The 23,522-nt window shown below is 47.5% G+C and overlaps 1 protein-coding gene across 1 annotated transcript; it reads right to left on the bottom strand.

Annotated features, from left to right (window-relative positions):
• Window positions 1-438: 438 nt before the first annotated feature.
• On the bottom strand, window positions 439-22,931 carry LOC147420910 (polarity axis stabilization protein). The gene is made up of 3 exons (XM_086504814.1): window positions 20,460-22,931; window positions 20,177-20,369; window positions 439-1,184 (listed from the first exon to the last, which is right to left on the bottom strand). Exons 1-3 carry the CDS (start codon window positions 22,424-22,426, stop codon window positions 948-950), a joined length of 2,397 nt encoding a protein of 798 aa, XP_086360940.1. The 5' UTR covers window positions 22,427-22,931; the 3' UTR covers window positions 439-947.
• Window positions 22,932-23,522: the final 591 nt, after the last annotated feature.

The following is a 23,522-nucleotide window of genomic DNA, read 5'->3' on the forward strand; positions in this document are numbered from 1 at the left end:
ATCACCCATGCAAACACTTTCACCTCAATATTAAGAGTACATTAGACTTTGAAGTCTCACTTTCACTCCTGAAGTTACTCCATTAAACAAGGTGAAGGTTCACGTTGGCATTCTAAAAGAAAAAAATGAAAGAAAAGTCCAGCCATCTAAGGCTGTGAAACAAAAAGACCCAGCAATTGACAAATTTAACACAAGAAGTTTCCAACTATTCACATGAAACCATAGCGCCAATAATAAAATTTCAAATGTCCGCCCGACTCTCTCCTCCTCTTTAAGGCTTTTGTTAGAAAGCCAAAAGTTGCAATGCCACAAATGCGTACCTGTATGGTTGTGCACATTCTCCTTGCGCGAGTTAACCAAGATACTAGGCTCCATATGAACACATAATCAAGGTCAATGACAAGCAATGCATGTTCCATAAAAATGTTGTAACCCAAGTTCAACTCTACAAATTGCACAATTCCAATTAAAATGAGAATGTTTTTTCAAGGTAAGATGAGGCAAGCTCGTTTGGCACAATTAGCGTACAATGCCATCAGTAAAAAACCTAAGCAAGCCAATGATGCTTACCCCGAAGACTTTCACATCTTTCCGACCTCGGCGGTCATTAAATTATGATGCCCTTTTCATGATTAGAGAGCTTGGGCTTTTGCAGAAAAAAATGTTATTAGCTAAAGTACAAACTATAAACCTCCTCTATCAATGATCTTTAACAAAGGGAAAGAAACGTCTTACACCTTGGGAGAAAAAACTGAAGCGACGGCACTTGGTACCACCACACTTTCTTCCTTCATGATACCTGGTGCTAATGGTCAACAATAATGGGATTCAGTGTGAAGCCTCGAGACTGAGATCCCTGTCGAACAAAACCGTTATGCTCTTCCATGCTCACACCCTCCTGTTATCGAGTATCTCGAGATCTTGCAAATGGCCAAGCTTTCCACCACTTATATATTGGGACTGTCAGCAGGCGACGATTCAGTGCTTTTTGATACTAACACAGAAAGTCTACCTGGAAGTTTCACAAACTCTTTGCTTCCTTGAAGAAGAGCTGCTTTTTGAGGATTGAACACCATCAGCTGCTGCATGTCCAATGGCAGAGCATTAAAAATCGTCCGCAGGTCAGTCCGCAGTTTCTGGCAAGCTGGAGACTCTGTTCCGCCAATGCCAGCCCGCTGCAAAGACTGTCAAAAACAAGAAAACAGACAATTTGAACTATGGCAATTGCTTATATAGTGGTCTTTTAAAACATAACACGAAGCAAGGCATGTGCCAGACTGACATTACACCAAGACATGCCTCAGCTTGCATTTGTCACATGTGTTTTTAAGGCCATGCAATACAAGAAGAAAACTTCAAGTCAGACAATGAAACAGGTCCAAAGGTACCTAGAAAGTAGCACCCAAAAGGTTTCCACAATCAATGGCACCAAACATTTATTCGCATTGATGAAATTCAAGACCGGGCCCTTTCAAATGGCTGGAAACATTTCACCACTGACAAAGTCTACCCGAATACTAAACACAGTCTACCCAAATGGCTCTTAACATGGGTACTTTCAAAACACCAGTTCTAGTGGGCTCCCTATTTTTGTCCTGCGGCTCTTCATATTCCCTGTTTTATGGGTCGTGGGGTATTAGAGGGGAGTCAAGCAGATGAGTTTCACCCCTACATAGGGGAGAGGGGGGCGTTCCCCGTCTGGCCAGAGCTGTGTGCCTTGTCCTCTCTCGTTATAGCAGAGTCGCCCGCAGGGCTTATCCGTAATGTTGAGACACCAAACTTAACTCTTGTCATGTACTACGCTTAGCTCTCATTTCATGGAAACTCCTTAAGCATGGCATATCCACATAACATCATTGCTTAGGTCATCTTATATCTGCATTACTGCTTATACAGTTCCTCTACTCACTTGTATATAAACCCTCTACTCTCCAATAAAATTAATAAGTGTTTAGTGTTCATTTGCATTGTCTCTCTCTTGATCCTCAATTTCATCATGATATCAGAGCTTTAGGTGGTTAGAGAGATGTCTAAAGTCCTGATTTCCTCTGATTGATCTCTTTAGTTCATCTAACACCCTCTTTAGTTACTTAATCTTAGTCCTGATTTAGGTCTATTATTTAGAGAGAATGTCTTACTAATCTCAATGTCTCATGGAGTTTTTCTTTGGTCTGAACCTACTAAGATAATACCTCACTCTTTGCAAGTTCCTCATTAACAGTATCTCTTGGCTCACTTCATATGCCTGGCCCCTTCATGTGTTGCTGCCATAGCTTCAACCACCACTAAGTTGGTCACTCCCATCGTACACACACAACATCTCAGTGTGCACCCATTTGCATTTCATCACCCACGAGAAAAGTCGGTCCATCAACCCCAAGCACAGCGCTAGTCCTTTGATGCGGTATCGTGGCACAGAGGGGCGGCAGCTAGTGCGCGTCAATCCTTGGTGAACCGCCATGTGTTAATACAAATCATCACCACTGATGTCAGCATCCAATTGGTGAAACTTTCGTCCACGTTATCTCCTGCCTGTTTGTTTGTGGGCTAATTCTTATTTAAATGTTTTCTTTAACAAAAATCCTTTCCTCATCAAGAGTTTGTTCACACACCCCTATGGACACACAACTCTTGGGCAACCTTGTAGTTGAGGGACCCATGCTAAGCTTGAGCAAGGGACGCGACTAAGGCAAGCTCACAATGGCCTCCAAGGATTCCAGAGCTAGATTCAAGTGCCATGGTTCTCACACAATTAAATTGATGTTGATGAAGAAAGTCTTATGGGCTATTAACAATGGTAAGGAAAGAAAGCCACAAGATCCAGCTGCAGCAGCTGCTTGGAAAGAGAAGGGCAATCGAGCTCACGCTGTCCTCAAGCTTCAACTTGACAACACTTACATTCATCATGTTGACAAGTGTGAAACACCCAACGAGACCTGGGATCAGCTAAAGCTCAAAATTTGAGCAACTAATCGAGTTTTTTAACTTGAAGTGTGGCATCAAAAACCCCTCTTGAATCTCATCTCTATTACATGCAAACTTTGATGACTCATTGTCACCACTCTCACAAACAAGCAGACCACTAAACGTCTTGATGTGCAAGCATCTCTTCTAGAAAAAGAAAAGAAGATGAATGGTAAATCTGAAGTCAAAGACGTGGTTGTCAGTACACACAAGAAAGCTTCTTTCAATAGAAAGAACAAACAGAAAAGTATTATCAAAGGTGTGCTCGTGTGTGACTTCTGTCACAAGCCTGGTCACATATTAAAATAATAATCATCAGGATGCATTGCAGGAAGATTTTTTCCCCATAAGGTTTTTACCTTAAGTCTAAAATTAAATCATGTAAGTCTTTCTTGCATTAAAGTGTTCTAGACATTGCCCATGTCATTGACATGTGGTAAGACCGCCTTCTTTCGTTTTGCAAATAATGCCCTTCAGGCTTAGCATGGTTAGGTGGTAGCATTGTATACTGAAGTAGGTTAAAATGTTGGATTTGAGGGAGGGTGTTAAGAGACCAAAGTCAACTCTAAGTCAATGTACCAGGCCTAGCTCTCATTCTACGATACACTCCTCTAAGCATGGCATATCCATAGGACATCACTGCTTAGGTCATCTCATATTGTATACCGAAGTAGGTTAAAATGTTGGGTTTGAGGGAGGGTGTTAAGACACCAAAGTCAACTCTAGTCAATGTACCAGGTCTACCTCTCATTCTACAATACATCTCATATTTGCATCACGGCTTATGCAATTCCTCTACTCATTTGTATATGACCCTTTCCTCTCTACTGAAATTAGTAAGTGTTTTGTCTTCATTTGCGCTCTCTCTCTCTCTCTCTCTCTCTCTCTCTCTCTCTCTCTCTCATATCAAGACACCCATGTCCTACCGTGTGAGACGGGCCATCACCTTGATGCGGACAAGATCACACATGCTCAAAAGTGAAACGGGAGGATGGCTGAATATTGATGCAAACATGAGGAGATGCACTCAATGCAACTTGAATTCATTGGAAAATGAGGCACATGTAACCCTTGAATGTCCAGCATATGCACACATTCGGGTCGACTTTCCCCAACTTATTCAAGGATGTACTACATTTGAGGAGCTTCTCTCAAGAACACATCCCTCTCCAATAGCACTAGGCATCTATCTTGCCAAAGTGCTAGAACATCACACCACACTCACAAACAAAATCACCACAAAATCATGACACGTCCCCTCCTTCACATGGGAAGGGGGGAGTCTCATATATGAGATTTTGGGTCCCATGGGTCATTTTGGCCCCCCTAGGACGTAAATACATCATCATCATCATCATCTCTCTCTCTCTCTCTCTCTCTCTCTCTCTCTCTCTCTCTCTCTCTCTTTGATTGGCAGATAGCCACTGGGCACGGATTGAGAGACCACAGATCTATATGAATTCTCGCCTGTTTCGAGGCAAGCACACAGTGCCACTGGACATTGTCACAAACTGCTGACGTGTCAAAGCCCAGAAGAATGGAGCCAACTTGCAGATCCTGGCCGAGGTGCCTAAACCCTAAGATAAACAAGTAACAGAAGAAGAAGTCCTACCAACTTATGGGGACCCCGTCCGATGGGACCCCAGTGACAAAGGAATTAAAATAAAGCAGAACCCACCCACACACACGCACGCAGCTGATGACGTGGCAGCAGTACGGACGCTCCGGAAATTACGTTGACAGTGCTCACGTGGCAAGCCGTACGGATTTCCGCGTTTTGTGTTGACATGCTGATGTGGCAGGCTATACGTATTTCCGTAAATTACACTGGCAACTTTTGGACATTGCTTTGGACCAAATGCTTTTGAGTTTGAAGGCTTTTCATGTAAAACTGCTTTTGGGGCCTAGGGCCTTTAAATATGAGGCCATGGGCTCATTCTCTGGCATGCTTCCTGGAGAAGGTGCAGAGTCTGGAGTACCGGCTTGTACAATATAAAGAAATACCGAAAGGGGCGCCAAGGTTTGGGATCAATACTCTCTGGGATGGAATTCCGCTACGCCGTGTCGCGTGTCGTCTCTCTCTTTCAATTCAATTGTTATTGAAGTGAGTCTGTTCTTTTCTATTGGCACGTGGTGCCCGTCTTGTGATAGACATCATCAGGGCAAAGCTTGCCACCCCCCCATGGTAGAGGACGCACTCTTCCAGACGGTCTGCTTCATCCAGCTCTCAAAGTTCAGTTGTTATTGAAGTGCTAAGAGTCTGTTCAATCTGTTCTTTTCTATTGGCACGTGGTGCCCGTCTTGTGACAGTGGTATCAGAGTGTCACAAGACGGGCACCACGTGCCAATAGAAAAGAACAGACTGAACAAACTTTTAGCACTTCAATAACAATTGAACTGAGAGAGAGAGAGAGAGAGACGACATGCGACACAGAGTGGCGGAATTCCACCCTAGAGAGTTTTGGCCCCAAACCTTGGCGCCCCTTTCAGTATTTCTTTATATTGCATCAGCACAGTACAAGCCGGTACTCAAGACTCTGCACCTTCTCCGAGAAGAATGCCAGAGAATGAGCCCTGAGCACATGTTTAAAGGCCCTAGGCCCCAAAAGAAGTTTACATGAAAAGCCTTCAATTCTAGTCCAAAAGAAATGCCAAAAAGCTGCCAGCGTAAATCACGGAAATCCGTACAGCAGTCAACACAAAACACGGAAATCCGTAAAGCCTGCCACGTCATCATGTCAGCGCAATTTTCGAAAATCTGCCGCGTCGTCAGTTTGCGCAAGTCTTTTGTGTGTGTAAGAGTCCGGCTTTATTTGAATCCTTTATGTCACTTGGGGCCCCATCGAACGGGGTCCCCATAAGTTGGTAGGACTTCTTCCTCGGTTACTTGTTCTCTTAGGGTTTAGGCCCCTCGGCCGACATCTGCAAGTTGGCTTTATTCTTCAGGCTTTGACACGTCAACAGTTTGTGACATCTCCCCTTCTTGAAAGAGAGTAATCGTCCGCGATTACAGTATACCTGCAAAACAACTCAAGCTAGCTTAAAAATTTCCGAGGGACATTCTGAGGGACATTCTGAGGGACAATCGGTTTGCTCTTTTTGTTAAGGAGTTAGCTTCTCCTTTCAGCTCTTTTGCTTAAGGAGTTAGCTTCTCCTTTCAGCTCTTTTGATCAAAGAGTTAGTTTCTTATTTCGTCCAGATCGGAACTCTTGATATTCCGGCGTAGTAGAATTAGCAATCACACCCAAACCGTATTGATCTTCCACGAGTGTCTTCATGCACTAAAATTACATACCCAGGCAATCTCATCCAATTAGGAATATTCAGTGGTTGGCACATCACAATGCAACACAAATGCTCACATATGCATGTTACAAGACATAGAAACATAAAGCCGTCAATGAACACTCCTCCCGCATAACCTAACAAGGTCCGGGCCGGGAGATATTCAACGACTCCCTCATCACTCCTCCCACATAACTTAAAAAGGTCCGGGCCGGGAGACATAGAGACCTTTTATAACCAAACGCCCCCCAGACCGCAGCCTGTGTCGTTTGGAGGTGCTGAGAGTAACCACTACTCAAACTTCTTTTTTTTTTTTCGAGAAAAAGATCCTTCTATTAGTTAATGAAACTACCCATAGGGCTACAACCACCTCTTCAAGAGAGTGCTACAACAATCATGATGGGGAGACTCTCCCAATGAAAAAACAGCAGATGTACAATGAGGCTAAATAAGAAAATGGGAGGAGGGAAAAGCCACACAGGTGGACGGTAATGCCATCTGAGTACACCCTGGACCATGGTGAAAAAAGGCCGAGGACGCCAGAGTCGAAGGAAAGCCTCTCGGCGCTCCCGCATGCGGTCGGAGCTGCCCTAGAGTCTCGAGCTGTCCTCTATGAGTATGGATCAGCTCTAGCCAAAGATCGCGAATAGTCTCTGCTGGTGGTACAAGGCGAACCTCAGAGATGCGGAAGCATCGGGCCCGCTAGATGAACCAGAGTGTCAAGCTACTAATGAGCTCCCAGCACTCCTCTCTCTCACTGCACCACTCTTGTGGAGTAAGCTCTATGGCAGGCTGGAGTGTAGGTCGCCCCCCCCCTGCATCGCTATCATCCTGCTGCTGGAAGATAGCTCAAACTGAAGTGCCAGGCCCGTGAGAGTGGAACAAGCAGCAGCCCCCCAGGTGTACTGCCGAGCTGTGAAAAGAGCAGGCCTCAGCCGAAGAACACGAAGCCACACCTGTTGTGCCAAAGAACAGTCCCAAAGACAGTGGCGCTGACTCTCCACAAGATGGTACAAGCTGCACATGCGGCCGAGAGACCGCAATGTACAAGCCAGCTCCCAACTGCTGTAGCTCTGTGTGCGATCAGCCACTGGAACAAAGTGACTCACCTCGGCTGTCTGGAGTCCCACAACTTCTCCCAAAAAGCTGCCAAGAACTCAGTTGTGAGACCCTCCTCCTGCCAATGAGGTGCTGCCGCACGGCGAGTGTCACAAGGCGGGCACCACGTGCCAATAGAAAAGAACAGACTGAACAGACTTTTAGCACTTCAATAACAACAGAACTAAGAGAGAGTGAGACGACACGCGACACGGAGTGATGGAATTCCACCCCAGAGAGTATTGGCCCCAAAGCTTGGCGCCCCTTTCGGTATTTCTTTATATTGCATCAACACAGTGCAAGTCGGTACTCGAGACTCTGCACCTTCGTACTGAAGCATGCCAAAGAATGAACCCTAACCTCATATTTAAAGGCCCTTGGCCTAAAAAGCAGTTTACAGTAAAAAGCCTTCAAACTTAAAAGCTTCTGGTCCAAAAGCAGTTTACAGTAAAAAGCCTTCAAACTTAAAAGCTTTTGGTCATCATGCCAACGCAATTTTCGGAAATCTGCCACGCTGCCCGTAGGGTTAGGGTTAGGGTTAGGGTTTCTGCAGTTTTAGGGTTTGCAGGTTTTAGGGCTAGGGTTTCCAGAATTAGGGTTTCAACAGTTATGGTTTCTAGCAGAAATTAGGGTTTCCATTCTTTAGGCTTTGACACGTCAGCAGTTTGTTACATCTCCCCTTCTTGAAAGAGAGTAATCGTCCGCGATTACAGCATATCTGCAAAACAACTCAAGTTAGCTCAAATATTTCCAAGGTCATTCCGAGGGACATTCCGAGGGACAATCAATTTGCTCTTTTTTAGTAAGGAGTTAGCTTCTCCTTTCGGCTGTTTTGATCAAGGAGTTAGCTTCTCCTTTCTGCTCTTTTGATCAAGGAGTTAGCTTCTCCTTTTGGCTGTTTTGATCAAGGAGTTAGCTTCTCCATTCATCCAGATCGGAACTCTTGATATTCCGGCATAGTAAAATTAGCCATCACACCCAGACCGTACTGATCTTCCACGGGTGTCTTGATGAACTAAAATTCGTACTGCTGCATACTGGTGGACTTTTTTTTAAAAAATCCATTCATCTAAAGATTCCTTTATTTCGTCGAAGGTGCTCCCTCCCCTCCCTCTGACCATCTCCTTCGCCATACCCCCCTCTGCGTTCGCCCCCAAGCCTCCCTTCTCTGCTCTACCTCCCGATCTTCCAGCTTGCCCTGCAGGTCTGTCGAGGATGTATGGAGAGCTCTCTCTCTCTCTCTCTCTCTCTCTCTCTCTCTCTCTCTCTCTCTCTCTCTCTCTCTCTCTCTCTCTCTCTCTCTCTCTCTCTCTCTCTCTCTCTCTCTCTCTCTCGGGATAGTTTCATCGGCTGTCAATACGACAACACAAAGGAGGGGTAGGAGGGGGCTCGGTGCCATGCAATTAACTGAGTCAACATGCAAGGCTGGGTCAATACGAGGACGCAAAGGAGTGGTAACTGAGTCAGCATGCAATCGAGAGAGAGAGAGAGAGAGAGAGAGAGAGGGGAATTTCCTGAGATTCCTCTATTCAATGATTTTCTGAAATTGAGCAGACATACTCATCCAATTTGGAATATTCAGTAATTGACACATCACAATGCAACACAAATGCTCACATATGCATATTACAAGACACAACAAACAGCGCCGCTGAGCACTCACCCGAGACAAACGGTCTGCGGTATGAAGCTACTCAACGAGTACCTCGTCACTCCCCCCGCAAATAACCTAAAAAGGTCCGGGCCATGAGCTCAGAGGACTGTACAACCAAACGCTCCCCAGACCACGGTCTGCATCGCTCGGAGGTTCAAGCATACAACCAAACGCTCCCCAGGCATCGGCCTGCGTCGTTCCGAGGTTCAAACAATATCAAGACAGTATTTCTCACTCCTCCACTCAAGAGTAAAAAGCACCAATCAATGAAATCAGTATTGAAACTAGAGTCAAACATTTCAAATTGGCACCAAGCCAGGTTTAAAGCAGATAGCATCCATTTCAAACAAAGTTCAAACAATACTTTCTCAAACAATGTTCAAAAGTATCTAAGTAGAAAACAACTAGAGAAGTCATTCGGGGTTTTGTTCGGACAATCGAACTTTGAGGACAAAGGCTTGCCCTTCTGCATCACGGTGATGGTTCAGTTCCGGACTTGAAGAGTTGCATCATTCTTGTCGTGCCAGGGCATGCCCAAGAGAACGTCGCAATTGCCCAACTTCATAATGTGGAAATCGGCTTTTCCATGATAATCTTGTATAGTCACTGGAAGTGCACCAATGAGCGGTACCACTTTCTGAGTTTGCCCCGTGGCTAGCTCAGCTTCAATTTCTCCACCCTCTGCATCATAATCAAAGTGCATCTGCTTCAAGAATTCTGGATGGATGAAGTTCTCCATGGCTCCGGGGTCAAAGAAAATAAGGGCTTTCAAGCCGTTGACTTTCCCATAAGCTCTGCATAATTCATTAAAACTCTCGAGGTGTATACCATAAATATCGGGTACTAGTCCAATAGCAGGTCTAGGCTTCTTGGCCGGAGGTGGCCGCGGGGATTTGTCTGTCGTGGGAGAAGAAGGTTGCACTGAGGACGTCGAGGGTCGCTCAGGACATGTATTGAACGTATGCCCTGTTTGGAAACATTCGAAGCATCGTCCTTCTTGTAACAAGGCGTCTCGTTGAAGTTGTGTCAAACGAGGCTGTTGAGGTTGGTTTTCACGGGATTCTCGAGAATTTGTTCGTTGTTGCCAAGAGTTCTGGTTAGTGACCGAAGGTTCTTCTATGGTAAACTCCAACTTTCCTTTCATGAGCTTGTAGCCGACCGCAGCATGGTCCATAAGCTCTTGCATGGTAGAGACTTGCTTGGAGAGACAATATTCCTGCAATGGTGATGGTAGTCCAATGGTGTAGCGCTCGCACTGGCCTCCAAGGGAATGAACTTAAAGAAGGACACCGGAAGGTACACGTCGAGAAACCTTTGGTTATAGTCGTCCATGGTTTCGGTGGCAAACATTTTCAAGTTGCCCCACTCTGCCAAAATCCGGACTTCAAACATTGAAGTCATGTAACTACGCGCAAAAACTGTCTTAAAAGCTTGCCAGGTCCTTGGAGCATGCGGTTGAGTCGTGATTGAACTCCACCATTGCATAGCATTATCTTTAAGAAATCCCACTGCTCCAGAAATCTTAGATTCTTCTGTATAGTTCCCCAAAGCATAGATGTTGTCGAATTGCTGTAGGAACTGCAATGCTTTCTTGCGATCTTTCACCCCGGAAAAAGTGAAAAATTTGACTGTCGTGCCACCATCTTTGAAATCTTTGGGTTGGTTAGGCGCATGTCCCGGGTATGGATAATAAGGGTATCCATATGGGCTCCAAACATTGTAGCCTGGTGGCAGTGGTGGTGGAGGTGGGGGCAATGGCGGTGGCAAAGGCGGTTGCACTGGATTAGGGTCAGATGGCTGCACCATATTCCTGAAGACTCCCCCGATCAGAACAGACGGCTGAGAAGGTTGCCGATTGGAAGCTCTCATACTTTCTGTCGGAGGAGGAGGTACCACCTGGGGCATCAGAGGGGGTAACATGTAGTTCAAAAATTGTTGAAAACTTTGCAGCATCGAAAGATTCTGCTGAGGATGCCACGAAAGAATGTCGTGAAGCTCGTTGAGCAGAAACTGCAAATATTCTGCTGAATCCATGAACTCCAAGTATTGGATTCTTAATTGGCTTAGGCCCTATAAGACACTGCGGTGAAGACGGGAGCGCGCCCGATGCGCGATGAAGTAAGGGTGGGAGTGGCTAATAAGTCCGGGTTGGAAGGCGAGGATACCTCCCAATAAAATTCCAATAGCTCTGTCTGCTCTTTTGTAGGACCGGTATGCTTTCAGAAAAGCACACACCTGATGCTCTGATACCACTGTCACAAGGCAGGCGCCACGTGCCAATAGAAAAGAACAGACTGAACAGACTTTTAGCACTTCAATAACAATAGAACTAAGAGAGAGTGAGACGACACGCGACACGGAGTGATGGAATTCCACCCCAGAGAGTATTGGCCCCAAAGCTTGGCGCCCCTTTCGGTATTTCTTTATATTGCATCAACACAGTACAAGCCGGTACTCGAGACTCTGCACCTTCATACTGAAGCATGCCAAAGAATGAGCCCTAACCTCATATTTGAAGGCCCTTGGCCTAAAAAGCAGTTTACAGTAAAAAGCCTTCAAACTTAAGTGCTTCTGGTCCAAAAGCAAAGCCAAAAAGTTGCCAACGTAAATCACGGAAATCCGTACAGCCTGCCACGTCATCAGCCAGCGCAAAACGCGGAAATCCGTACAGCCTACCACGTCATCATGCCAGTGCAAAACGCGGAAATCTGTACAGCCAGCCACGTCATCATGCCAACACAATTTTCGGAAATCTACCACCCTGGCCTTAGGGTTAGGGTTAGGGTTTTTGCAAATTTTTAGGGTTAGGGTTTTCAAAATTAGGGTTTGCAGGTTTTAGGGTTAGGGTTTCCAGAATTAGGGTTTCAGCATTTATGGTTTCTGGCAGATATTAGGGTTTCCATTCTTTAGGCTTTGACACGTCAACAGTTTGTTACAGCGAGCCTCTCTCTGTGGTGGCAGTATGTGACGTCCCAGGCGAACAGTGTACTGAAAGAAAGGGACACTCGGGTGGTCTACAGAAGAGAAGGGGTCCCTCCAAAGCCACTCTCCAGGATCCCACTTTACTCGTGCCAGTGGAAAGGTCTCCCAAGCCCACACTCTCCAGTGTCCAGTCTCCAGAGCTGCTGGGTCAGGATCGATGACACAAGTCCTCCCACAGATGCCCACCACTCGGATCCTCTGGAAACAGCACTCTGCCACCTACGGGGCCTCTACTGCAACTCGGTGTAAGCATCCCTCACCCTGTATCTCGAAAAACAGGGAGAGTACAGTCTCTGAGAAGCCCGAACTGAGATGAGAACCTCCAGTCGCATGAAGGCTCCCATCCATCTGGGCACTACTCTCTCGAGAGGCGTGAGCCACTCAGCTGGTACTGCCTCTGAGATGTCCTGGCACATGCTATGCACCCCTCTCATGCCCTGAAGCCGAAAGCCCTACAGCTCCTCTGACAAGCCTGAAAACTGTAGCCAGTCACCTAAAGAGCGTGCTGGACCCGCTGCCATGGGACCCCAGGAAACATGAGGCCGACTACCAACCAGGTGGCCTCTTTGAGTGCTAACATGGGGTTCCAAACAAGGGGCTGTCTCAAGTGCTCCTCCATGCAAGTAGGTTGACGCTGCTCCAGGCCTCGCCGCAGATACTCCCAAGATCGGAGTAAACTCACAACGAAGCAGTCCTCCAGTCTTCTGCTCAAGCCAACTCTGCGCATCTCTGTGAAAATCCATATGGTCGAAGGTCGCCAAGGGCCTCCAGCCAGAGGCACCCTAGCACGAAGCCGTTGTAGCAAGAACTCCTTCCAGGGCTCCCCACCTGGAAGAAGTCCTCTGACGATGAACTTCCCAAGAAGAGCTCTGCTCTGCTGTGCTGGGTCTATGATCCCAAGCCCTCCCTAAGAACAAGGAAGAGTGATGACCTGCAAAGCCACTTTGGCCCGAGCTATCTGAGTGTCACGCCCTGACCAAAGGAAGTTCCTGATTAGCCTCTCTACCTGGCTGATACAAGAACTCGAGAAAATCCAGCAAGAAGTGATGTATCACATAGTAGCCAGCAACACCTGGTTAGCCACTACAACTCTGCCTGCCAGAGAAAGCCGTGCAGAGCTCCAATGTAACAACTTCCTCCTGATAGACAGGAGGAGAGGGACAATCTGCTGCTCGGGAGACAAGTCTAAACCAACCTGACAACCCAAGTACCGAATTGATGTCCCTGGGGGAATCCACCTAAAACCCTCACCTGGCATCCAATCGGGCCTAGGAGCACTACCAACCGAGAAAGCCACTGTCTTTCTCGAGTTGATCAGTGCGCCAGATGCACAACAGAAGGTCTCTAGAGCCTGCTCACACCTGTGAAGGTTGGCCTCCTGGCCATCCAAGAACAAGGCTGAGTCGTCTGCAAACTCAGCGTCCAGCAGTTCATCTCCCCGAAAGGAAGTGCTAAGCCCCGTAAACCAACCTGCTGCGACACCGAAAACCTGCTCATCGCCTCAGCATAGAACAGAAAGAGGAAGGGGGCAAGAGGGCAGCCCTGTCTGACCGAACGTGTGAGCATGAAACGATCACCTTTACCTCCTGACAAAAGCACCTGATTGTGTGCCCATCTGTACGAAGCTAACACCCTGTGATCAAAGCATCTGAGAAGCCGATCCTGCGTAGAGTGTCCTCCAAGAAGTCCAAGTCAACTCTGTCATAGGCCTTCTCAAAATCGAGAAGAAGAATCACCAGATCCACACTACGGAACCGCGCTAGAGCAGAAGTCTCCCAAAAAGTAAAGATGTTGTCAAGAATACTACGCTCCTTGATAAAACCTGTCTAAGTCCCATGTATAAGGCTCTCGAAGTGGCTGAATCCTCAAACTCAGAGCCTTGGCAAGAATTTTGTAGGCTGAGTTGAGGATGGTGACGGGGCGCCACTGTCGAATCTCATCCAAGGAGCCACCCTCCTTGGGAATGAGGTAAATCAGGCCCTCACTCATGTTGTCACACATCTCTCCTGTGTGCAAGATATACTGAAAAGCACTACAGAGATCTGAGCCAAGCAAGTCCCAATACTCAAGAAAAACTGGGGAGTCAAGCCATCCTCACCTTGACAGCTACCACAGGGGAGTGCACTAAGAGCCGTGTGCAACTCCTCAAGCTGAAGTGGCAGCTCAAGCCTCTGACGCATCTCCTCAGTCACAAGACAAGGCATCTGTACCCCCACCTGCTCTCTGCATGCATCCTGACACTCTTACTGAGGCTCTGCAGACAGTAACTCACGATAAAAGTCGGTAGCAACTGTACGCATGTCCTCTGGCTCAGAAGCAACTGAACCGTCGGGCCTCCTCAACTGATTGACCTTGGCATGCGTATGCCGAGGTCCCACTGCCTCAAAGAAAGCAGCAGTCACTCTTGTCACCCACCTATGTCCACTAAGATCTTGTCGATGGAAAGCAAACTCATGGCGCCGCTCCTCTGTGCTAACAAGCTCCTGGCGAGCCTGCTGTAACTGCTCCTCCAACCAAGGACTGTCTGGATGTTGCTCCTGCATCCTCTGCAAGGAAGCAACGCCCCGTCGAAGACGCTGCTCCTCCTCTCTCGCTGCAGCCAGGTGAGCCAGAGACTCCTGAAGAAAGAATCGACTAAGTTGAGCTAGTCCTGAGGCCACTCTGTCAGCAGGAGAATCCTGCATGTCTAAGCTCTCTGTCCAAAGAGTCTCCACTCGCTCTCTGACTGTAGAGTCCAGCAAGACCCTCTCAGGGATCCGAAGCATCGTGCTCCCCCTCCTCTGCCTATCTGTCACTGTGAGGATCACTGGTGCGTGGTCCGAGATGGAAGTCCCTGCCAGAATGCCAATTGTCCCACCCAAGTCACAGAAGTGGTCACTAGTGTAGAAGCGATCTATCTGCGATAGATTCACTCCTCCCACTCTGCGGTCCGAGTGAGAGAAGGCCAGGCTGTCTGGGGGCCTCACAAAGCTAGAATGCCGCCACACATCCGAAACCCTCAGAGTCATACAAAACCTCTCCCAAGCTGCCAGCTCAACTCCTCCAACATGTTGAAGTCACCCCCTATGCACCAATGCTCTACCTGCGGCAGAGACTCAACAATCTGTGACCAAAACTCTGCTCGAGCACTCGCCACAACATAGATGTTCAGGAAGCCCACAAGACAACCCTGAACCTGCATAGTGATCCACTGAGCCCTGCCTAGCACAATAATCCCTCTGCCCACAATGACTTGCTGCCAAGAATCCGCAATAGTCATACATACCCCACCCTAGATGCCTCCAGGTCCAAAAGCAGCTGACCAAAAAGTATCACATCGTCCATGCAAAAGCTGACCACAACGTCTAATGCGGCTCTCACACAGATGATGCTCCTATAGCATAAGAAGGTCAATCTCTCCTCCCACAAGGCATCACTGAAGCTCTTGACGTAGTCGGCCCCTCTGACACTGAAACTGAGGCCCACCTAATCCCTGTATGTTCCATGAGTTGATCCTCATGGGGAGCGAGAGAGAACAGATGCTGCCGCAGTAGCTAAACGTGCTATCTTCGAGGCTAGCTCGGATGGGGAGTAATCCGCATCCGAGCGTCCTCTAGATAGGCGTGACTGCAAAGAGTGCCTGGCCCAAGCCCAAGTAGACCGAGCCGTACGTAAAGCAACCTCCTCTGTCCAGGAGTCCTCATGAATGTGTACATAGCATGGTGGGCACTGCGTATCAGTAAAGAAGTGAACCACAATGTGTCTACATCCTGCTACATCTGGAGGTGTCACAGCAAACTTGGCCAATGGCCAAGTTCACTCTTTGGCCAATGGCCAAAGAGTGAAGCATGTCTATAACTCTTAGGTCTCCCATGTGATGAGAGAACTCTAGAGCCTGTGTCTGTAGCCACTCCAACACTGAGTCGAGAGTCCACTCAATCTGGTCCCTGCCGCAAAGGGGAAAAGAGAAGCCAACCACCGAGTCCAAGGCCTCTATCCCCCTAGCTACAAGGAACAAAATGTGAACCTTGAAGAAGGCTGCCTCAAGGTCTGGTGAGGAGTTGCCGAGATAGCGTGTAAAGTTGTAGGCAAAGAAGTCCCCATCGGCGCTGAATGTCGAAGCTCGTCAGACCACGAGGGACTGCTGCAAAGGGAGACGTCTGTACCAGAAGAGGGGGTCGCAAGAAAGGCTGTCCCTCTCTCACCGAGCGACTCGTAGAAAAGGCGTTGTCAAGAGATTTCCTAGCAGCCGAGGATGGCCCTGCCCCCTGGGTCGACTGTGGGACTGGAGCGAGAGGGGGGTGCAGGAGCAGGGGGAGGGGGGGGAGAAGAGGGGCGAGGGGAATCGGCAAAGGTAGGGGGGCGAGAAGGAGAGGCGGAGGGAAAAGGAGGCGGGGGGGGGCCTGAAGAGGAGGGGGGTGGAACTCGGGAGGAGGGGGGGGCTGTCGAGGGTGAAGCTGGGGTGGAGGCTGGAGCAGGGACCTCGTCCTACTGAAGAGGACCGAATCGGTTCCCCGTGGGAACCCACTGCTGCTGGGCAGGCGCTTGAGGACCACTCTGAGTGCCAGGCTGTCGTTGAGGCCCCTCCGTCGACGACCACGAACCTGATGCCATCCCTCCTCTGCTGGAGCCCCAGGCTCAGAGGGTGGCTCTGCCTGTGTGCTTTGTGTGTCTGCCTGCTGCTGCTGGCCATCCCTTGAAGGCTGGGGCTGGGCCTGTGGTGTAGGTCGGGGCCTCCTCCGTGGACAGGCCTTCGCAAGATGGCCCATCTGTTGACAAATGAAGCATTGATTCGGGAGGCCTGAATACTCCACGCTCTGTCTAAACCAGCCCCCACTCATCCAAGGAAGTGGGATGACCTTCGGGAGAGTGTGGGTGTCCCTAACCAGAATGCGAACTGAGGGAATGCCGGCCGCCTTGGCAGCTTCTATGGTTGCCGTGCGAGGTGTTTCCAGGACAGCCCCAATCGCTGAGCCTATCCTGGACAAAAGTGGTAGGTACTCCCTTTGCAAACCAGGAAAGCAGACGGAGATGGGAAGGTCTACCTCCTATACCAGAACATCTGAAGCAGGGTCAAAACCATGTCTTCACTGTCGAAAGTGGGCTCGTACTGCTCGGATGGTCAAGGGGCTCATGGCGATGACCTTGGACGCCATCTCGGAGGTCTCAAACTCGATCTGATAGTAGCCTCGTCCGAGGAACTGAACATCCAAGATCTTGCCCACCTCTACGAGAAGGCGGGCATGTAGAAGATCACGCAGCTCTCCTCTGCTGGGTCTGGTACCGAGAATCTTGCAGATGACGGAAGTCGCCTGTGCAGGCGGTCCACCTCTGCGGCTAGGCTCGCTTGCTCTGTCAGTGAGAGAGCAAGTCGAATGGTGGGCTCAGCGGGGTCGGGCGAGGGGGCTTCCGTGGTGTCCCTCTGTGGCGGAGCATGAGTCTCTATTTGTGTCTACTGCTGTGAAGAAAGCGGAGGAGCGCCGACGAACGAGGGAGATCCTGCTAGACCAAGCACGTCGAGGGTGCCGGCGAGACCCGTCAAGCAGGAAAGAGAAGTCGATGGAGTGTAGACGAATGCTGGTGGTCGAGGCACACGGAAGGCAGGCGGGGGGTTGGGTAGCGGCGGGCGGGCGGGACGGGTGGGCGGGCGGGCGGGCTGTGGGCTATGGGCAGCGAGCGGGAGGATGCAGCGGCAGGTGTAACGGGCAGGGGGCAACGGGAGGGCAGCGAGTGGAGTGGCGGGCTAGTGGGACTGCTACAGCACGCAGGGGGCGGGCTGAGGGCTGCACGCAGGAGGAGGAGGGGATGAAGCTACGCGAGCGCGGGGCCAGGGAGCAGCGATGGCAAGAGCAGGGGGGTACGGACAACAGCAGCAAGCAGCGTTTTGACTGTCGCACGAGCACAATTTTGGTCTCATCTTTGAGTCCACTGCTCAGACTTCTTAATACTTCTCCCGCATAACCATCCAGGTCCGGGCCGAGAGTCACAACAACACTTTTCAATCATCATTTCTCACTACTCCACCTGGGAGTAAAATCACCAATCATTGAAACCAGTATTAAAACCAAAGTCAAACATATCAAATCGGCACCAAAACAAGTTCAAAACAGATACCATCCATTTCAACAAATTTTCAAACAATACTGTCTAGCTATAAGAAAAACAAGTAGAGAGAGTTCATTCAAGGTTTTGTTCGGACAACCGAACTTTGAGGACGACTGGCTTGTCCTTCTGCATCAAGGTGATGGTTCGGTTCCAAACCTGGAGAGTCGCATCATTCTTGTCGTGCCAAGGCATGCCCAAGAGAACGTCGCAATTGCCCAACTTCATGATGTGGAAATCAGCTTTTCCATGATAATCTTGAATAGTCACTGGAAGAGCACCAATGAGTGGTACCACTTTCTGAGTTTGCCCCGCAGCTAGCTCAGCTTCAATTTCTCCAACCTCTGCATCATAATCAAAGTGCGTCTGCTTTAAGAATTCTGGATGGATGAAGTTCTCTGTAGCTCCGGGCTCAAAGAAAATAAGGGCTTTGAAACCATTGACTTTGCCATATGCTCAACACAATTCATTTGTACTCTCAAGGCGTATGCCATAAATATCAAGTAGTAGTCCAATAGCGGGTCTAGCTCTCTTAGCAGGAGGTGGCGTTGGGGTTCTGTCGACCGTTGGTGCGGACGTCGGCTCCTCTAGTCTATCAGTGCGTTTGGGACAACTGTCCTGTTTGAAAGCATCCAAAGCATCGGCCTTCTTGTAGTAAGGTGTCTCGTTGTTGAGGCGTCAAACATGGCCTTGGCGGTTGATTTTCACGAGACTCGAGAATTTGTTCGTTGTTGGCGAGAGTTATGGTTAGTGGCCGAAGATTCTTCTATGGTAAACTCTAGCTTTCCTTTCATCAGTTTGTAGCCGACCGCGGCATGGTCCATAAGTTCTTGCATGGTAGAGACTTGCTTGGATAGACAATATTCCTGCAATGGTGATGGTAGTCCAATGGTGTATCGCTCGCATTGGGCCTCCAAGGGAACAAATCTAAAGAAGGACACCGAAAGGTACACGTCGAGAAACCTTTGGTCGTATTCGTCCATGGTTTCGGTGGCAAGCATATTCAAGTTGCCCCACTCTGCCAAAGTATTAACTAGGATGGTTATTTACGAGGGGATTATTAAGTAGGATATAGTCTGAGCAGTGGTTACTCTCAGCACCCCCAAGTGACACAGTTTGCGGTATGGGGAGCATTTGGTTGTAGAAGGCCTCTATATCTCATGGCCCGGACCTCTTACCCGTTGGCAGTCCATTATGCTTTAAATAAACTTCCATAAGCTAGAGATAAAGGATAATTCTACATCTAATGTAAACCACTTTCAAGGTGCATTGTGCATGCCTATATATATCTGTTACCGACACATACACATTGCTTCAAGGATCAAAAATAATGCACTTGATGCTAGCAATTTTGGCATACACCAGACTAAACAAGTGGAACAACCAACAGCACATTCACACAGGTATCAACCAAAATAGCTTTAAGAAAAAGTTTAACCATCCAACTACAGATCCAACCAGCTTGATTCAAGGGTCTGCAGAAGCTTTCTTTGTTCTTTCCCAGAAAGTAGCAGTTTGGTTATGTGATACTCACAAAATGAGCGAAAGCAGGGGCCATAGGAAAAGGAAACAATAGGGACAATACACAGCCATAGTTGCCAGCCGTTTCGGAAATAGTGAAACAGAAATGGCTGGGGAACTGGAGAAACAAAATTTCAGGCCTAGGAGGAAATGGGGAAACACAAAATGGGAATAAAATAAATACATAGATAGACTATATAAGATATTATAAGGAGATGTTAGATATAGCTTGTACTGAAAACTTACGACACTGAACAATTCTCATTAACCATTATATACACTTGAGACCAGTGACCACTGACTTGACCATTCGGACTTCAAAGTTCGGACCATTCACTTCACAACAAAGATACATCATACAAAATATTATTCATGATCAATGTACCACAATTCACATCAAGAGTTAAAGTCAAAAGACTTAGACTTCCATTTGAACAACAGAGTACATACTGCCCTGCCTCTGAATTTCAGAATTTCAGCTTGAATCGAAAAGCATTGTATATGTGTGTGTTAAATATTTGTTCCATAAATTCCAAATCACAAAGGACACTTAAACCACACACTTGCCGATGTGAAGCAGAATAGAAGTACCTGTATCTCAACAAGCAAATGCCTCTCAACGGCATTAAATGAATCGACCACCTCAATTTCAGACATCTTTGAAATAAAAACACGTATATCAGCTTTAATCCTAGCTTGTCTCCAAATGCGGTGTTGTTCATGTTCAGCCACAGCACGCCTTCTTTGAAACCATGGCATGAAGTTGGGCCCATTCAGAAACCTTCTGTTGAAACAAAGTAGTTGAACTGTTCATCAGAGCTGGAAAAGCCACCAAATAGATCGCAATGGAAAATCAACAGCAAGTGTGACTTACCGATAAAGCTCAAGCCAATTAGAACGCAAACGCTTCGCTAAAAACTTTCCTGGACCCCTTGCTCCAAGTCCCTCAAGAAATCCATGAGCATCGAAAGGAGGCAAAGGTGGAGGATCAACAAAAGGCGATGCCCCCTCCTGTGGTGTTGTGGCCCTCAAATAAGGTCCGAACGGGGCAAGAAAATTTGTAGTGAGCTCCAAAAAGTGTCGGCGTAATATTTCATTGTTGACTAGTGACATGGACTCCTCAATTCTTGGGGATACACCAGCATCCACAAGACGGTTCAGCACGGCTGTATCTGGCTTTGTTGTAGGGGTGTAGTTTGTCCACAAAGCCTCTCTATGCTCTGTCATAAGACATAGAGGTCCATCTCTCTTCACTCTTGCATTTTTTATCAAATTTGTTGGGGAGAACTTCTTTAAAGGAGAAAGCTGTAGCTGCAGCTGCAATCGACCTTGATTAATTCCACGATTGGGTGGACTTGGCCTCGTAACAAGTGTGATCTTGTTTGGTGCAGCCAAAGAGGGTCCAACAGACACGACATGTGGAAGGGTTCGTATCACCTTCAAAAAAAAGAGATTCGTGACCCCTAGGATCATGGGAGGAACTTGCTCTCCTTCTCTAAGTGAGTTAAGCACAGAAAAATCAGGATCATGAATCGTAAAATAAGGCCGGAAATCAACACTGCAAGGCAAAGGAGCCATAAGACCTACCAATGCTGCCACGGCTTCACAGCATTGTGAAGGAGTGGGTGCAATTACAAGCAATGGTTCTCCTACTAAGACCAGCTCCCAGAGCTCCCACAACTGCATCAATATACCTCGAAAAATCCCAAACACATCAGCCTCATGAAAGATTCCATGTGGGATAGAGGGGTTCAAGGGGCCAGAAGGAGCCATAGCAGATGTGAAGTCATCCATGGGGGTTCCACAACCTGGAGGAAGGGTATGTGCGGGAGGAAGATGCCCTCTGAGAGTTACATTTCCAACAGGAAGCTCCATTACAGCACCATGAACAGGGGCAGGCCATTGAGACACATATGCAGCTACCTGTTCCAAACCTTGTGCCCCAATATCAAAGTAAAGTGGACCCAAAATTTGCAGAAGTGATCTAAATACATTGGAATACGGTCGATCTGACAGAATTACAACTGATTTCTGTTCCCCTCCTCTTTTGAGCCGCTCATCCTTCCTTTGTCGATTAAAAACAAAACCATAGAGATACCTTGGCCCACCACTACCTGGCCCTCCTCTGGGCCCGGTGATTCCACCTGCAGATGATGTTCCTGAGACGCTTGGTGGCATAATCTGTGTTGTGGAATTGAGGAGGTGAACTGTCCCAGCCTCAGCTTCAGTACCTCTGGACCTCGCATTTGGTGAAACAAGATTGGTAAGGATCCCAGGCAACGACCATCTTCTTCCAGCTTCATCGTCATATATTCCTTCCAAACGTGCATCAAATGATGCGGAAATCTCTCTTGATATTTTCTTATTTACGTGATCAGAAACAAGAGAAGATACTGGAAACCCATCTTTGGTCACTGCAGACCCTCCTCCCGAAGAATCCCTGCTTTGTGCTCTTTCCTTGATGCCTTCTACATCTGTTCCAGAGAATTTGTCTGCACTAGAAAGCTCTGGTGTTATCGACAAAGTAGTACGAGGAATGTTGGCATTTTGTGAACTCGCAGAGACTGTGCCACGCCTCCGAACACGAAAGAAGAACATGCAATCATAGACACTGGTTCGGTTGTGACTTTGTGACATAGAATCTGGAAACGAACTAAATGCAACATCAAGCTCTTCCTCAGGACTTATAACTCCTGTTGGATAACAAGCTTCGACAACTTGACCTTGCTCCAAATCAAATCTGATGGCACAAAGGGCAAGAATCCAACGCCGCAAGCCCACAGAATCTGGCCTTGAATTGGGCTCAGAATTAGGCACTGATAGAGAGACACTCCTTCTCATAATGACTTTTACAGTCTCAAATCATAAGCTTGATCTAATCCCCAGAAAATATACAAGGAGATGTGTTTATACAGATGCACACTCCACAGGAGAGGTCGCTTCAACTTGGCTTTTCAATGAATAGAGCCAGCAAGAATACTTCACTTTGAGGCTCGGAAGCTATCATCTTGCAGCAAGTTATCCACAGGAAGAATAGCTAGCACAAAGTCCATACCTTCTTAACATTGAGCTAAAATATGCTGCAAAGAGAAACTCGTGAATGGACTGATCGACTGAGGCGCAATTCTGGTCAAAAACTGCATCCTACGAACGCCGGAGAATTGATTAACTGGACGTTGGAGGAAATGAGGGGAATGGACGTGTTTCCAGCAGGCGATCGCGATGGCGCTGAGCATGCAGATGGTTATGGCGGAAAAATGACGATGCAGTGAGCTCTTTTGAATTGGCAGACCATCGATTTGTCGATGCGGGGCATCCTATTTCATTATTGCAACCCCAGGAGATGTCTCTCTTCGAAGTACAAATTATAATCCAACATTCAATGCCATAAAATAGATAAATAACTAGTGTGCCATTATTACTTTGCAAAAAAATTCAATTCAAGTCAACACTCACTAAGTAACTCACAAGTGAATATGCTTCAATGGAAGGCAGCGCACGGGCTGGGGTAGAACTCTCGCCTCTCGTCAACTACTTTGGTTGGACATCAGTTAAAGCAAGCAACATTCACTCATGTGGATTGACTTGTGTTTTAAAGAGCGGGGGTAGAAGACGGGGCTTCCCAACTTTGCCAAAGTGAGCAAAGTTGGAAAAGCAAGGCAATGTTCACTGATGTAAGGTAGTACAAAGCCCATGCGCTACAATTAATAGACTATTTAGGAATTAAAGTCAAAAATTAAATGGCATAGTTTAGCTTAAGGTCCTGATACCTACTTAAAGCCAATTAATAGACCAAACTCAAAGAGAAGAACAAGGTACTAGAAGTTTGAAAAAGTTATAGCATCCAAATTGGCAATGTCACAACTTCATTAATTTTATGCATTGTTAGAACTCAAATGACAAAATGCAAACATGTAACTGTAGAAAGCATAGATAA

The sequence above is a fragment of the Adiantum capillus-veneris genome, chromosome 28 (assembly GCF_014529385.1).
Source record: "Adiantum capillus-veneris isolate H3 chromosome 28, ASM1452938v2, whole genome shotgun sequence".
Lineage (NCBI taxonomy): Eukaryota > Viridiplantae > Streptophyta > Polypodiopsida > Polypodiales > Pteridaceae > Adiantum > Adiantum capillus-veneris.